At 42.9% G+C, this 16,366-nt stretch overlaps 2 protein-coding genes across 4 annotated transcripts in view; one reads left to right on the forward strand and one right to left on the reverse strand.

Annotated features, from left to right (window-relative positions):
* Positions 1–2,774, forward strand: part of si:dkey-246e1.3 (uncharacterized) — a gene marked incomplete at its 3' end in the record, with an annotated part of 3,546 nt that extends 772 nt beyond the window's left edge. Inside the window, exons 2-3 of the mRNA XM_063207924.1 lie at positions 317–413; positions 2,147–2,774. Coding sequence (XP_063063994.1) covers positions 317–413; positions 2,147–2,774 — 725 coding nt within the window. The remainder of the gene's footprint in view (positions 1–316; positions 414–2,146) is intronic.
* A 3,070-nt stretch (positions 2,775–5,844) lies between these two features.
* xpnpep1 (X-prolyl aminopeptidase (aminopeptidase P) 1, soluble) overlaps positions 5,845–16,366 on the reverse strand; it is a 40,194-nt gene continuing 29,672 nt past the window's right edge. For all 3 annotated transcript variants that reach the window (XM_063198364.1, XM_063198376.1, XM_063198371.1), the window contains 8 exons: positions 15,450–15,527; positions 15,126–15,197; positions 14,413–14,473; positions 12,682–12,751; positions 11,797–11,970; positions 8,460–8,536; positions 8,174–8,272; positions 5,845–6,298 (listed from right to left, as the gene is read on the reverse strand). In XM_063198364.1, coding sequence (XP_063054434.1) covers positions 6,182–6,298; positions 8,174–8,272; positions 8,460–8,536; positions 11,797–11,970; positions 12,682–12,751; positions 14,413–14,473; positions 15,126–15,197; positions 15,450–15,527 — 748 coding nt within the window. In that variant the 3' untranslated portion in view covers positions 5,845–6,181. The remainder of the gene's footprint in view (positions 6,299–8,173; positions 8,273–8,459; positions 8,537–11,796; positions 11,971–12,681; positions 12,752–14,412; positions 14,474–15,125; positions 15,198–15,449; positions 15,528–16,366) is intronic.

Raw genomic sequence — 16,366 nt, forward strand, 5'->3', positions numbered from 1 at the left:
TGCTACACATGCACACAGAAAAGGTTATAAGTGAAGAACTTCGTTCCAAAGTGACATATCCATTTTGAAACATTTCCGTAAATGTACACCTTTGAATTGGGTGTTGCATTGCATTGCAAAATGCATGTTATATAGGCATAAAAAGTATGTTTTCAAAATGTTTGACTGTCAAGAATTCATACATAAATCATAGGACATCTGACTTCCAATAATGAAACATTAGTCCAAGCTTGTCATATTGAAACAAAACTCTTTAATTATTACCTACATGATTTCACCTGTGCTCATGTTGTCTTTGCCATATTCTTTGTTGAAGAGTTAAAGGTGTTCAACATCACCCTGACCGGTCTGGCACTGTTCATCCTCACAGTCACCGGAGTTCTCTACAGCATCTCATTGGTCCGACGCAGAAGGTAAGACACCCACAGACAGAGACAGACAGACAGACAACACAGACAGACATAGAGACAGACAGAGAGACAGACAGACAGACAGGGAGAGACAGAGACAGGCAACACAGACAGACAGACAGACAGACAGACAGAAAGAGCCAGACAGAGACACAGACAGACAGACAGACAGACAGACGTAGACAACGCAGACAGACAGACAACACAGACAGACATAGACACAGACAAACATAGACATCGACAGACAGGCAGACAGACAAAGGCAGACAGAGAGACAGAAAGGCAGAGGCAAACACAGACATAGAGCCAAGACAGACAGACGTAGACAACGCAGACAGACAGAGCCAGACAACACGGACAGACAGAGACAGAGACAGACAGACAGATGGAGACACAGACAGACAAGACAGAGACACAGACAGACAGAGACAGATAGACATGGATACAGACAGACAGGCATACCATCAGTCAGGCAGAGCAGCTACTGTATAGTAGGCTAGCCTTATAGACTTTGTGGAGAAAGTTGTCTTTACATTGCATGAAGGACATTCCAGTCCATTCCATTCTAAGTTCAACATCTCTGTGTTCACTTCTTTTGGATGGAAATTCAAAGAGTCAACACTTGCACAGCTGCATCTACGTAGGCATTAGGGACAGCATTTAAATGTGTTATACACTCTGTGTGTGTTAGGGTTTTCTGAGCTGACGATGAATTATATACATGTTCAGGTTGGAAAATCACAAAGCACCAAAGTGTTCCTAAAACATAATCTGTGGCGTACAAAGGTTTAACTGCCTATTCAGTAAAGCACGTACTGCAGCACGATCCACGATCTTACACTCTGATGTTTGAGATTGCTCTGAATAAGAGAGGTTTTTTTTAAATCCCGTTTCTAAACGTGATGCCTCTTAAAATAACCTTGACTGAAGGTCATCCAAAAACTCCCTTCCTGGCTCCTGAGAAGTAAACACACAAACATCCTGTTGCTCCCTGTCTGTTCCACCACAACAAACTCCACTCCACCCTCCCCTCCTCCATAGCCAGGCGACGCCCTCCTAGTGACGCAGCAACACCTTTGATGTTGCTTCTAGTCAGGGCAGGAACAACAGAAATATTGTTTCTGAGCTCCGGAAAAATTGGGAAGGCAATGACGTGACTTAAGCAAAGGCGTTCTATTGGGACTAAGAAAACGTTTGCTTTAAACTTTGGCACAACCTCTTCTGGCCTCGACCAGTAGCAAGCCGAGGGAGGCGGGTTTGTTTCTCATGGGCACTCAGTATATGTACAGTAGGTAGGCTACTAGATCTGTGCTCAATCAGATGGGTATATACAGACGTTAATGTCTAAATGCACAAAAGGAAAAGGGATGCTCGCCTAGAGCAGTGTTTCCCAACCAGGGGTACGTGTACCACTAGGGGTACGCGAGCACACTGAAGGGGGTACTTGGAAAAATGTAATTTTTACAAATGCATGGAGCAGCATAGTCACACTGGAATAGAAAAACCAATGTAGGGGGTACTCATGGCACAACAAAAAAGGCTTGGGGGTACATGAGACAAAAAAGGTTTGGAAACACTGGCCTAGAGCACCAAATGGACTTCATCTACGAGAGTGCCATGGGGAGCTTCGAGACCACAGCTCCACTCCCCATCACCACGATGCCTGAGATAACTCTGGAAATTAACACATCCATACTTCACCCACTTCCACTTCTCTGTTCCCCCTACCTACCCAGGCAGTCCAAGCAGGCGCGCATCTACGAGAGCGCAGTGGGGAGCTTCGAGACACCTTCCTCCACCCTTCCCATCACCGGCCTGTCTGGAGCAGAAGAACAGTCATCGTCACATTCGCCGTCGCCATCGCTGGTGGAGGAGGGCGACTCCTCCGCCTCGTCCGGCCCGGCTCTGGGCCTGGGCCTGGGGTCAGGGCTTGGACTCCTCCTGAGGAGGTCGTTGCGCAGCAGCCTCCGGCGCCACAGCCCGCTGCTCTCCTCGCTCCTCCTCCGCAGCAGCAGCAGGCGGGGGGAGGCAGGGGCGTCCAGGGACAACTCCAGGATCTACTACATCTACTCCAACCCTCTCCCCGTGGGCAAGGAGGACGAAGAAGAGGAAGAGGAGGAGGAGGACAGGGAGAGAGGGATGGAGGAGGAGGAGGAGAGAGAGAGGAGGGCTGTGGTGGTGAGCTATGGTGGTGGCGGTGGTGTGGATGAGAGGAGAGGAATGGTGGAGGAGGTGGAGGAGGAATGGCAGAGATGGATGGGGGTGGGGAGAGAGACGGGAGAGACTGCTGCAGTGAGCCATCGTGATGGCCCTGGTGGTGTGGAGGTGTGGAGTGTGGAGGTTAGGAGAGAAGAGGAAGAGGAAGAGGAAGGGAGAAAGGGTGAGGAAGAGGAAAGGAGGAGAGAAGAGGAAGGGAGGAGAGGTGAGGAAAAGGAAAGGAGGAGAGAAGAGGAGGAGGAAGAGGAAGGGAGGGGGCTCTCCCTGTATGAGTTGGCGCAGGAGCAAGGCAGCGGTGCCACCCTCAACTCAGAGACTTTCTACATGCAACTGTAGGGGACCTGTGTGTGTGTGTGTGTGTGTGTGTGTGCGTGTGTGTGTGCGCGCGTGTGTGTGTGTGTGCGTGTGTGTGCACGTGTGTGAGAGAGAGAATGGGGGTGGGGGGGGAGGGTGGGATCTGTACGTAACAAGATGGAATAGAGATATCTACAGCATATGAGAAAACATGCTGTATGTGTACTTTTGTAACCGTTTTCAAGTCTGAAAAGGTGTGTTTATCTATTGACGAAATTACCTAAAATAAAAACATTTGTATCTGAATATTTTGAGTTGGTATGAACTAACTTTATAATTTGCTGAAAGATTTTCGGTAACTACTAGTGTACAAATAAACATAATAACAACAAACACAGGTCGTCCAAAATAATATTTCAAAATGTTATCTGTAGAAATGTATTTCCGTGAGGGCCCAGATGTTGATGTCAGTACTTGGCCATAGACCAGTGTTTCTCAAAGTGGGGCGGAAGCCCCCCTAGGGGGGCGCGGAGGTATTGGAGAGGGGGCGCGTGAAGTCAGAAGGTTTTTCTTTTTTAATACTTTTCTGCTTTGCCATTAAGTCAACACATTCACTTTACAATCACAATATATGAATTAATTTATTCACTAATATTTAGAGAACATCATAGGCCATATACGTGTATATTAGGCTCTAATAAACTTTACGAAGGCCTATTTATTTTGTATTTTTGTAACCATTTTGGGGGGCGCAGACAGACACCCTTCTTCTGAAGGGGGGAATGGCAGGAAAAGTTTGAGAAACACTGCCATAGACAGTGGGTAAGGTAGAGACGATTCAAGACCATACTTTTCCAGGATCCATGTGACGTCAGGTGAATGTTCCTTTAGGACAGCGTTTCCCAACCAGGGGTACATGTACCACCACGAGCACACTGAAGGGGGTACTTGGACAAATGTTATTTTAACAAATGCATGGAGCATAGTCACACTGGAATAGAAAAAAACAATGTAAAACACAAGTTAGGGGGTACTCATGGCACAACGGAAAGGCAATTGGGGGGTACATGAAGCAAAAAAGGTTGGAAAACACTGCTTTAGGAGACCAGCGGAGGTTGAGAATAAATGGAGTTCGCATATGGCTGTACGTAGATGGCGGTAGCGCACATCTTATGCAAGCCGCCACTACACACAACAGAAAAAATGGAAGGGGAGAAAGGACTTTCACACACTACTGTGCAGGGCTGCTGACAGCTCTGGCCAGGCCCAGGACAAAGGCAATGGAAAGGGCCCCAATCTCAATACTTACTGTGCAATGTAATGAGGACCCAATCCTGGGCCACCTGTCCTCCTGGTCCCGGGACAAGTGGCCCATTTGTCTCCTTCTGTTGGCTTCCCTGCTCCTGTGTATTGGCTGGTCTGATTTATCTTGGTTCACCATATTGAGTATCCTTGCTTGGCCACATGTCAAAGTGAGAGAGGCAGAATACATGTCTTACAATGAACCAGTATCATTTCACACATCCACAAAGATGATACAGTGAAGGTGTGTGGGAAATATGCCAGAGTGCATATTGCAAAACATCTGAAGCACAGCAAAACAACTGTAAACGGTGCCAAATTTGATATAATATGGGTGTAAATGGATCCTGATCGGAAACGGATACAGATAGTGTATCTGTATCCATGGCTGGAAATTATGATGTTATATATTGTTATCGTGATATAAAAGTGTATATCGTGACCTTTCTCCTATATCGTTTATATTGTGACTTTTATCAGTTGTACACAATTGAATATCATCATGTTCATGTTGTCACAATACACACTATAAGTTCATGTAGCCTAACTGTAAAAATAACAATAAAAAGATCCATTTTAAAGAAAGGTTGTTTTGCGACATGAAAAAATAAAGAGCAAATAAAGAGAATAACTGAAAACGTATGTAATTGTGCTACATCGTGATATATATCGTTATCGTGATATATATCGTTATCGTGATATAAAGTAATATATATCGTGATATAGCGTTTTTTCCATATTGCCGAGCCCTATCTGTATCCATGGCCATAACTACCATTGAGGACACAGAGGTCATGTCCTCTGTAAAATGTATCCGTGACGAAAATCGATATATAATCAACAATGATAAATTCAGTCTGTATACGCCACCCCCATTTATCCTCAAGGCAGTGATTAATGAAACCAAACTCGAGAGTTTGACTGAAGTGTTTGAAGCATTCTAAATGTACAGTATGCAGTACAGCACGCAATATTTGTCTGGTTACGGCCCTGTCTGTATCTACGGGTTGTACAGAGCATCCTGGAACAACCGACAAAAACAACTGGATGCGGCAACAGATGCCTACTGTATGTGGTTTTTAGTACAGCCACAATGTCATGGAGGCAAATGGATATTATTTTTTCTTCATTTTACTCATTCATTCATTGGCGTTTCGACCTCTTTGTCTTCCTCAGATTCACCTGAGGAATCTGAGGAAGACCGAGAGGTCGAAACGTCATTGCCAATGAATGAATGAATAAAAAGAAGAAAAAATAACTTAAAGAAGAAAAAATCCAAAGGAGTGTGCAAACCTTTTTTCAAAAAATACGTAATCTTTTTGTTCAGCACCAGGGATTGTGCACAAGTAACTCTCTACAGGCAAATGGATGTTCCCAACATTATGTGGGCCTAATAAATAAGAATGTACAGTTATTAACATTCTAGTTATCAGCTTAGTTTACAGTCTATGGAACTGCATTGACCTGCATATTTTAAAGGGACACCTGTTTCAAGATGAAATTATGGTTGATATTTTTGTACTTACTGTACACAAACCTGCGAAAGACAAACACAAAAAAGGGAGAGGGGGTTGTTTTCTTCCACACTGGCCTCAAAAAATAAAAGACAGAAAAAATGATGTACACATTAGATATTTTATTGACTGAAGGGTGATAAGACATTAGGAGAATGGGCAGTATGAAATGTGCTGGCTTAATTAAGCGAGAGAAAGAGAGAGAGAGAGAAAGAGAGAGAGAGAGAGAGAGAGAGAGAGAGAGAGAGAGAGAGAGATACTGTAGAATCAACCGTCAAGTTAATTAAATAAGAACAGAGAGAAGATTGAGGACTGAGATGGTGGCCATTTAAAAAGTGTAGACCGGCTTGATTTTTTTTTGTCACTCCACAATGTTCAGTTTTCCTGGGGTGTTTTGTTTGTTTGGTTGGTTGGTTGGTTGGTTGTTTTTTCCTGGTCGTCACTTTAGATTGGCTGACTCTCCCTCATGAGCCAGTCGAGAGCCACCTTGCGGCCCTGCCTCTCCAGCTCTGCTCCAGTAATCTTGCGGCATTGTCTGTGGTACTCGTTCAGCCAATCGCGCTGCGGGGAGAGAAGTGAGGGACAGGATAGCATGATTGATAAAAGACAAACAGTCAATTACAAAAACAGTCACTACAAAATTGTGCTGGTGATTTCTTCACTTCACTTTTTTGCCTTTTTTTTTAAATCCTGTTTTCTTTGGTGTTTTGAAATACAGCATGTACAAATACATGCATACTTTTAAACTGAATTATGGAAATAAAAATTATATTTTTAAAGGGTCTGCACGCCCATACATATAACCCAACCAAAGACATACTGTAGTGTCAGCATGGTGATATGTTTTTATGTTCTCTATCCAAGCTATTATGCATGCAATGTGAGATTTCCATTTTTTTTAAAACATTAAAAACAGTGTTGGTCCATATCTTTCTGGTACACACTACTGGTCAGCATGGCCGTACCCAGGAATTTGAAATAAGGGAGGTCCATAGTGCACTCGCAGCGCGAGAAATTTTTTTAAAGGTGCACTGTGTAGGAAGTTGCCCGGAGTATCTATTGTAACTATGTTGCTCATTGAAACTATGCTGTCTTTTGCCAATTTTGGTCTTTTCATGATTATTTGCTAAATAACTAACTAATAAAGAACTAATACTAAGCTGTGTACTAGTGTGACCACAGTTTACAGTATGTTTTGCAGCTGAAAAGATTTCTGGAAATTCAAAATGGCGGACAATGGAGAAGATCCCCTTTTTCATGTATGATAAATATTGTTTTCTCTAAAAATAAGGGAGGTCCGGACCTCCCTTACCTCATATGTGGCTACGACATGTATGGCTTTGTAATTATGTTACAAATTTAGCCTTCTGTTAGGTTGTCCTGGAAGAGTAGAAATCCCTGTGCGGACCATCTGAGCTCTGTCGCGGACCACCAGTGGTCCTCGGACCACATTTTGAGAACCACTGTTTTCATGTTATGCAGTTCCTTCCACATGAAATATGACATGATTTGTAAAGCAATCTTAGACATTAAATTTGCAATACAATTAAGTCATATTTTCAGGGGACCTAGTGGTTCTGTTGTTAAGGTGGCCACCTTCAATATAGGCCTAAAGTGCAGGGGGAAATCCTGGTTTGTGTCTGTTTGTGTCAGAAAGTGTGCTCAACGCCAAACTGTTTTTATACAAGGTCTTCACATTTTTTGTAAAAAAGCCGCACTCTCGAGTGTAGTTCTTGCATTTTATTTTAGTGGGTTAGCATGACGGGCAGACGAGGCTGAAACGTCTGTCTGTCATGCTAACCCACTGAAATAAAATGCAAGAACTACACTCGAGAGTGCGACTTTTCTACAAAAAAAATCTTGGTTTGTGTTCATAGTACAGCCCCTGGAGGACTTTGGCCCCTCGAATGAAAAAGCTTCCCAATGGTAAATGGTAAATGGACTGCATATAGCGCCTTTCCACTCCTTCGAGCACTCAACGCTCAAATTCACCCATTCACACTCACATTCACACACTGGTGGCAGTGGCTGCCACGCAGGGGTACCACTCTGCCAACAGGAGCAACTTGGGGTTAAGTATCTTGCTCAAGGACACATTGATGGGGTCAGGCAGAGCGGGCCTCGAACCTGCAACCTTAGGGTTGCGGAACGGCTCCTCTACCACCTGAGCCACCTGAGCCCCAATCCCCACCCCTGATCTAGACGACCTGTAGCACTTTTTAAAATTTTATTTTAGTGGGTTAACATAATAGACAGACGAGGCTGAAACGTCGGTCTGTCATGCTAACCCACTGAAATAAAATGCAAGAACTACACTCGAGAGTGCGGCTTTTCTAACAAAAAAATCTTGGTTTGTGTTCATAGTACCTGGAGGACTCCTCGAATGAACAAGCTTCCCAATCCCCACCCCTGATCTAGGCGACCTGTAGCACTCACCTCTTTCTGGGTGAGCAGCTGTGTGTTGATGAGCTTTGTCTGAATGGGCACCAGCGTGATGGTGTCAAACGTTAGGCTACCTCTATTCCTGTAGTTGTACTGGGAGACAAAGAGGGAAGAGGACGGTTGGTTATTGGTCTGAAACATCAGGCTACCTCCATGTGTTTATTCAGACATTGTCAAATATGGGACGAGGACAGAATGGGAGGAATCGGAAGGAATTGGCCTGCAATCACTTCAAAAGCAAGTTATGAGCATGCTCTAGTAATCTGTGAAAAACACTTACTTTGGGCTTTGCAGGCACAACCAGGACTAGGTTCTCCAGGCGAATTCCAAACGATCCATCCTCATAGTAGCCGGGCTCTAAAATATCAACCACAAGAATTAATTTATATATATAATATAATTTAATACATTTGTAATTATTCTAATTTCTAACTATATTTCAAAATGTTATCAGTTTATTCTAACAGTCATAGGAGACAGATGCAAGATGCATGAAAGGAAACTTCTTGATATGACTACTACTACCCAAGCCATGCTTTTATCCATAGAAAGAACTTTGCCACTCATGCATGCATGTGCTGGTCAGGTTCATGTGTACAGTATGTATGTAACCGTCAGTCGTCATCACTTCAGGGCTTCATTTGTGAAGGTCTTGTTGTCCGTATCTATCTGAGNGTAGGGGTGTAAATCACAGCCTTCATGACGATACGATACGGTATCGATTTCTTAAATCAGGGATTCGATTTTTTTTTTCGATACTTAAGAATTCCCCACGATACGATGCGATTCGGTTCGATTCGATTTTTTCCAATTACTTTCCAGTACTATTGTGTTATGGAGCTAGGGCATTGCACAAGGGCCAGTGATTCAATTATTTTCGATTCTTAAGAATGCCCCACGATACGATGCGATTCGATGAAATCGCCGGCCGATACTACCGATTCATCGATGCGTTTCGATTTTATTTACATCCCTATCTGATCTCTTTACATACAGTACAGTACATGCACTGGATGTGAATAAGTCTATTCATGTGCATGTGTACTCATAACCATATGCACACAATAGGCACAAACGAAGGGAAATGCCTACGTTTTTGGAATTACCTGGTATGTATGAATGGCGCCTAACGAAGTATGTACTGTAGGCTTTGTGAACTTGTGCCGTTGCTGACAACCATACAAAAAATCCGGCAAAAACTCTTGTAGCTATATACTGTATATATAAGCTTGCATTTAGATCTCCCTACTATACTCCTAGGTGACTTGGCAAGCGAAAACCAGGGATTGCAAAATATTATTCTTTTGTTGGGCAAAGTGTTCATACATAGAACGATGGATATAAAGACATTGACGATAAGAGCTTTTAAAAAGCCACTACTGTAAAATAGAATGTGTAATGGCTAATGAGAGGAATGGGAGCTATGCAAATAGATGGTTAGAATTAAAAGATGGCGAAGGTTGGCCTTTTTAGTTGTTGTTGGTGTTTTTTGTTTTTTTTCCCTTTCTCGTTCTAAGTATCTCTTAATTAATGGAATACTTCTCATTGCATCAGTATAACATGTAAACTGTAACTTCATCCCCGGGGGAGGGTGGGTGGGTATATTTTTGGGGGACCTCAGATTTGAATATTTTGTTTCCATCTAATTTTTTTTCTTTTTTACTATTGTCCTTCTTTGTTGTTAAACCCATTTTTTGTTTATTGTATTGTTTTAGTAAAAAATAAAGGTAAACGAAAATATATTTAGAAGAAAAAACAAAGAATGAAAGAAAGACCGCTAAAAAATTAGGTTCCCCATAAGGGGGGGGTGGTGGTTGGGTTTAGAAAGAAAAAATGTCTGTATCTGCCTATGTACTGTATATGTACTGTACAGTATGCACTGTAGAGTATGTGACCTCGATATTGATATTGACGATAAAGACGATATTGCACACCAATAAATTCCTTTTGAGGTGCTGGCAACTTGTGCAGTCAAATGTCAACGACAATAAAGAAGATGAGGCACACTGTGCTCCACGGTTTATGAAAGTGTCGGCCAAAACGTGTGCGCATGTAGTTGTGTGCGTGCGTGCTTCTGGGTTGGGCTGGGTGCGTGCTAATGGTCGCAAATGACCTAAATGCTCACATTAGTAAAAAAAACACTCATACTCTGTCACTGACGCTTCACGCGTTGTCTCTTTCTGAGCCACCCCCCCCCTCCACTTCTGTCTCTCGATCTGTTTCTTGCTGCCTTTACCACTCACTTTGAAAGTCTTTCTTTCCCTCTCAGCTCCTCTCTTCTACTTCTTTCCTCTTCTCTCTCTCTCTCTCTCTCAAATTTACTCACATGGTTCATTACACGCACTCGCACACGCACACGCACTCAGTTCATTTTCACACTGTGCTCCATGTTTTATTAAAGTGTCGGCCGAAACGTCCCTTTAACCCATTGACGCCTAAGGCACCTGGAAAAAAGGGTGCTGAATGCCTGCCCTCAGCCAATACAAACCTAAATATCTCAGCTTCTGAAGCACATAAAAATATGCACTAAGTTGCATTTAAACGCTAAGACCCTCATCTTTCATTCGAATGTGTTCATTCACCTCAAACAAACAGAGATTTTTAATTAAGTTGTCTTAAATCTTATGTGCCTGAATGTTGCGTAATGCAGCTCCAGGCGCCAGGGCCAATGTTTCGAAATGCAACATCAGGCATCAATGGGTTAAAGTGGTGGTTCGCTATTTTAGACATTAAGCCCTGTTTGTGTGACTTCTGCGGTGAAGTAAAGATGTTCTCATCACAATTTTGACATTTGGTGCTGAACGGAGCACTTGGGCATTCAAGACTGCAGCCCCCCCACCTTTACATTGACTCCAATGAAACACTCAAGCAATCGATCATAAAATGGCATTAAACTTTCGTTTGCAGAGACATGAAACTCACCCAGTGGTCAGAGGTGGGCAGCGATACGTTGGCTCGAAAATCACCGCGAAATACGCTTCCAAAGAAGATATATTGTCATTATTGTCCGTCTTCATTGATTGTATTGGTTTGACTAGTATTACTCCGCGCGACCGGAAATGGGGGTGTGTTTGTTTACGTTACTATCTATGGTTTGTATGCAAGCTGTAGTTTTTGTAGCCAGTCCCGCTCAAAGATAGCCCTTTTACCTCGCTCCTTGATGTCTACACAAACGACACACTATCGCTACCTACTGGCTGGATGTCTACTGCTATTCAACGGCGTCTGGGGAAAAATAGGTCCGCCAAATGCTAAACAACAGTTAGAAGGCATATTTCGCTGCAATTTTCGGGTCAATTTATCGCTGTCTACCACTGACCACATGGTGAGTTCCATGTCTTCTCGAACGAAAGTTTAATGCCATTTTATGATCGATTGCTTGAGTGCTCTATTGGAGTCAATGTAAAGGTGGGGGGGGCTGCAGTCTTGGATACCCAAATGCTCCGTTCAGCACCAAATGTCAAAATTGTGATGAGAACATCTCTACTTCACCCCAGAAGTCACACAAACAGGGCTTAATGTCTAAAATAGCGAACCACCACTTTAACAAAGCATGGAGCAGAATGTGCGGCATCTTTTTTTGATATTTTTCTCGGATATGTGAACTCCGTCCGTACCGTCGCTGACGATCATGCCGGCCTCCAGGGGCTCGTCGGCGAAGGTCTTGTAGCTGATTCCGCAGGGCCCCTCGTGCACGTTGAGGAAGCAGCCCACGCCGTGGCCCGTGCCGTGCAGGTAGTCCAGGCCCGCCTCCCACAGCGCCGCGCGCGCAAACGAGTCCAGCAGGTGGCCTGCAGACGACGACGAGGAGGAGAAAGGGGAGAGAGAGAGAGAGAGAGGGGTGGGAGAGAGGGGGTGAGAGAGAGGTGTGTGTGTGTTAGAGAGAAAGAGAGAGAGGCCTGTGTGTGTGTGTGTTAGAGAGAGAGAGAAGAGAGAGGTGTGAGAGAGGGGTGTGTGTGTGAGAGAAAGAGAGAGAGGTATGTATGTGTGTGAGAGAGAAAGAGAGGGAGTTGTGTGTGTGTGTGTGTGTGTGTGTTAGAGAGAGAGGGGTGAGAGAGGTTTGAGAGAGGCGTGTGCGTGTGAGAGAAAGAGAGAGAGGTATGTATGTGTGTGAGAGAGAAAGAGAGTGACGTGTGTATGTGTGTGAGAGAGTAAGAGAGGGAGTTGTGTGTGTGTGTGTGAGAGAGAGAAAGATAGAGAGGTGTGTGTGTGAGAGAGGGAGGGGTGAGAGAGATGTGTGTGTGGTGTGTGTGTGTGTGGGGGGGCGGGGCAAGGGATTGCGCAGTGTTAACAGAGTTAATGGAGTTCATCTACTGACTCGAGACAGAGTGAGAGAGACAGAGAGGTCAATGGATCGCTGTATGTTAGCGAAGGCAATGCAGTTCATGCACTTAGTAATGAGAGAGAGAGAGAGAGAGAGAGAGAGAGAGAGAGAGAGAGAGAGAGAGAGAGAGAGAGAGAGAAGCATTGAAACAGACTCTTGCAGGTGTTGTATAACTCACCTTTGGTACCGTTGGGGAACACAGCAGCACAGACCGCAATCTGGCCCTTCAGCACGTACGTATAGCACTCCTGGAGAGAGAACATATGGGGTGTTACTAACTGCTATGTGTGTGTCTGTATCTGTGTGTATCTGTGTGTGTTTATTACCTCTGCCAAGGAGGTTATGTTTTCGGTCGCGTTGGTTTGTCTGCTTGTCGGTCTGTGTTTGTTTGTCTGTATGTTTGTTTGTTTGTTTGTTAGTTTGTCAGCAGGATAACTCAAAAACTAATCAACCGATTTGTACGAGACTTTGTGGAGTTGTTGGTAATGACCCAAGGAACAAGTGATTAAATTCTGGTGGTGATCCGGATCACGAACCGGAACCAGGACCTTTTTAAAGATTCTTCACCATTTCTGGCCTACAAATCTAGATGCCCCTAGTGACTGCAAATTGAATTGCGAACAGGGCGAATCTTGACATTCCAGTTTCTAACTTCACACAAAGAAGGCAGAGATATACGGTGAATACGGTGTGACATAGTCAAATGTTATATCACACACCTTCCTTGGCGGAGGCCTGCACTCTCAGAGTGCATTCTAAGCTGTCTAATATGCTAGTCTTCCTACTGCTAGTATCTTCTTGCTGCTAGTATGTTAGTCTTATTACTTATTGAACTTGAACTTGAACTGATATCTTCAAACTAGGGCTGCACGATTATGGAAAACATCAAAATCACGATTATTTTGGTCAAAATCATAATCACGATTATTAATCACGATTATTGATTTTTGCAGATTTTTTTGGAAATTATAACAAGATGAAATATAACCAAGAATGAATTACATACGGGATGAGCAAAATAAAATAAATTGTTATAATTATGTAAAGGCAATAGCATGAAACTTAAGTGGACAGATTTCTGGCCAGAAACACCAGCCTGTCAGTATGTTCTGGCTTCAAGGACGCTCTCAAAAGTAGGTCACTATTGCCACGATTAAAATCATAAATTCGATTTCACTATTTTATCACGATTTTGATTATTTTTCGATTAATTGTGCAGCCCTACTTCAAACCAATTCCCTGTCAATACTGCATTTTTAATGTGGGGTATCGGTAGATCCTTTGCACTCCTTACACAGTTAAGCATTCAAATCTAGCTCCAATTGACCCAGTCAGCACCTCTGACCCGTCCATAAAACTGCATGTTTTCCCCTCCAAATGCTCCAGCCGTGGTCGTGCGGTGCCAATCACTGGCAGTCATTAGGCAAATTAATTAGCCACTACATACAGCGGGTGGAGCAAACGTGGGAGAAAACAAGCAGTTTCATGGGCGGGCGCAGAGGAGCTGACAGGGTCAATAAGCATTCATTCATAAGCATTCAAGCCTAGCACTGTCTGATCTGTCTGATGTAGAATACATATCAGTCAATATTTAGGTAACACTTTATTTTAGGGATACATCTATTAGCACTAATACATACAATGTTAATGCCTGCATACGTACCTTGTAAGGCATGTACTAAGCAAATGCTAAGGCCTACTAGGTCCTTACTACGGTTAAATTGGTAATAAATCCCTTATTGTGCATGAACAAGACATTTGCTAATACATGCCTAACAAATGTTTGATTTTGCTTTGTATATGCCTTACAAATTACTTATACATGCACATCGTATGTATTAATGCTAATAGATGTATCCCTAAAATAAAGTGTAACCAATATTTATTATTAATGGAACAATCAAGTTACCTTCTCATACTCTGTGGGCGTTCCAAAGTGCATTGTGCGGGTGACATCAGTCGTCCCATCCCTAAATTTAAAAAAAAAAAAAAACGATTAAAAAAACTGCCATCACGTACTGTTCTGAATGGGAGAATGTTGTTAGTCATATTTCCCCAATTCATATGTTTTAACCCCAAATAGATGCCCAGAAAAGAAAAGACTTGTGTTCCAAACTCTGTACTGTGCACGGTGTACCAAGGTTAAGTGCACTTTCCAACTTTAGAGAGAAGGTTAAATTTGTGGGTGAAATGTCTGTACACTTAACGGAAATGAAGGCTGCCGTGTGTCAGAATTAACTGGCAACATACAATTCAGCATAGAAACCACTGTTTGTTATATTTACCTTTTTTGTTAACCCGTCTCTTACACATATGCCGATAGTCTTTCAAATCAAAAGTATGCTGTTATTACGGAATCTGCAGTTTAACAGATCTGACATTCAACAACAGAACAAACATGGCAGCCGTTGAGTGCGAAAAGTGTACGGTAACTCCACACTTCAAGAAAAATAGCAGGTTTGAAGGCGTCATCCCGGTAGTTACAGAACACTTCATCTGGTCGCCGTTAGAAACGGAACGCCCTACGTACCCACGCACAGTGTGGAAAGAGCGCTAAGTACAGACTTCGGAACACAGCATCTGAACAGGGATACTGAGATACAAAATGGAGGGCGCACTCACATGTACTGGGCTCCTGAGTCGATCAGGTAGATTTCATTTAGGGACAATGTTCTATTGGTCTCAGGCAGAGGTCTGGAGATGGACAAAAACAACAGTGTAACAACTCAAGTTGGATTAATTACGTTTTATACAGTATGTGAGGCAACACTTCATTCCCTTTCAGCAGTTATTCACTTTTTCATCAAGGTAGTAGTATCAGTAGAGCAAGTAGGAAGAGAAAGTAGAACAGACATTTCATTAATCAGCCTTTTAATTTAATTAATACCACAAGCAATACATGCAATAAATTGCTCCCTTTATATATCATGTCAGTGGCAAACTAACCTGTAATGGATGATGGCGGCGTTTGGTCCAACACTGGAGATGGTGGGGAAACTCAGGCCCACAAAGTCTTTCTGCTGGCTGCAAAACAAACAATCACACAAACAAACAAACAAATAAAGAAACAAAAATAAATCACCATGTAGAGCCCTACCCTACCCCACCTCTCTCCCCCCACTACTTCACTATCCTTTCATAATCTTCACTATCCTATCATAATAAAGGTGCGACCCCCACCCCCAAAATGCTTGTAAAAAAATTACTAGGGCTGGGACGGGACTCGAATTAATCTGTAGGCTTTGAAATTAATTAATCAAAAGAATCGCATTTTAATCGCATTTAAATATCTGACTTGAGAACAGTGATTTTTTTTTTTCACATGGATTTTGAATAATTACAGTAAATCAGCTTCATCTAAAAATATTATTCATTTTTAAAAGAAGAGAGAAGTCTTCTCAATTTCAGCAGTCTGTTCACCATCAGGCGTAATACTGCCCTCCACTGGTCTAATCCAGAACTATGTAGCTATATTATACTGCGATTATTTTTTTAAATCGCGTTAATTAATTAATCGAATCACGTGATTAATTAATCAAAATTCACGCGTTAATGTCCCAGCCCTAAAAATTACCATTACTTGTAGAGGCTAGTTTCACTTTAGGGAAGCCCTCAAGGAAACCAGAGATAAATACAAGACTGTGGTTTGTTTCAGCTCAGTTATGCCTCATTGTGTTACGATTATATAATACGGTTGCACACATCCCCAGTGAATACTCAGTGCAAGTGTGAAGTGGAGGACACACAGGTGCCAGATGTCATATAATATGGGTGTAAATGGATCCTGATGAGAGATAGGTGGCCGTGTCTACTAGGGCTAGGCGATACGGAAAAAAATCTATAACACGATATGGATTACTTTA

Source organism: Engraulis encrasicolus, chromosome 1 (assembly GCF_034702125.1).
Source record: "Engraulis encrasicolus isolate BLACKSEA-1 chromosome 1, IST_EnEncr_1.0, whole genome shotgun sequence".
Classification (NCBI taxonomy): domain Eukaryota; kingdom Metazoa; phylum Chordata; class Actinopteri; order Clupeiformes; family Engraulidae; genus Engraulis; species Engraulis encrasicolus.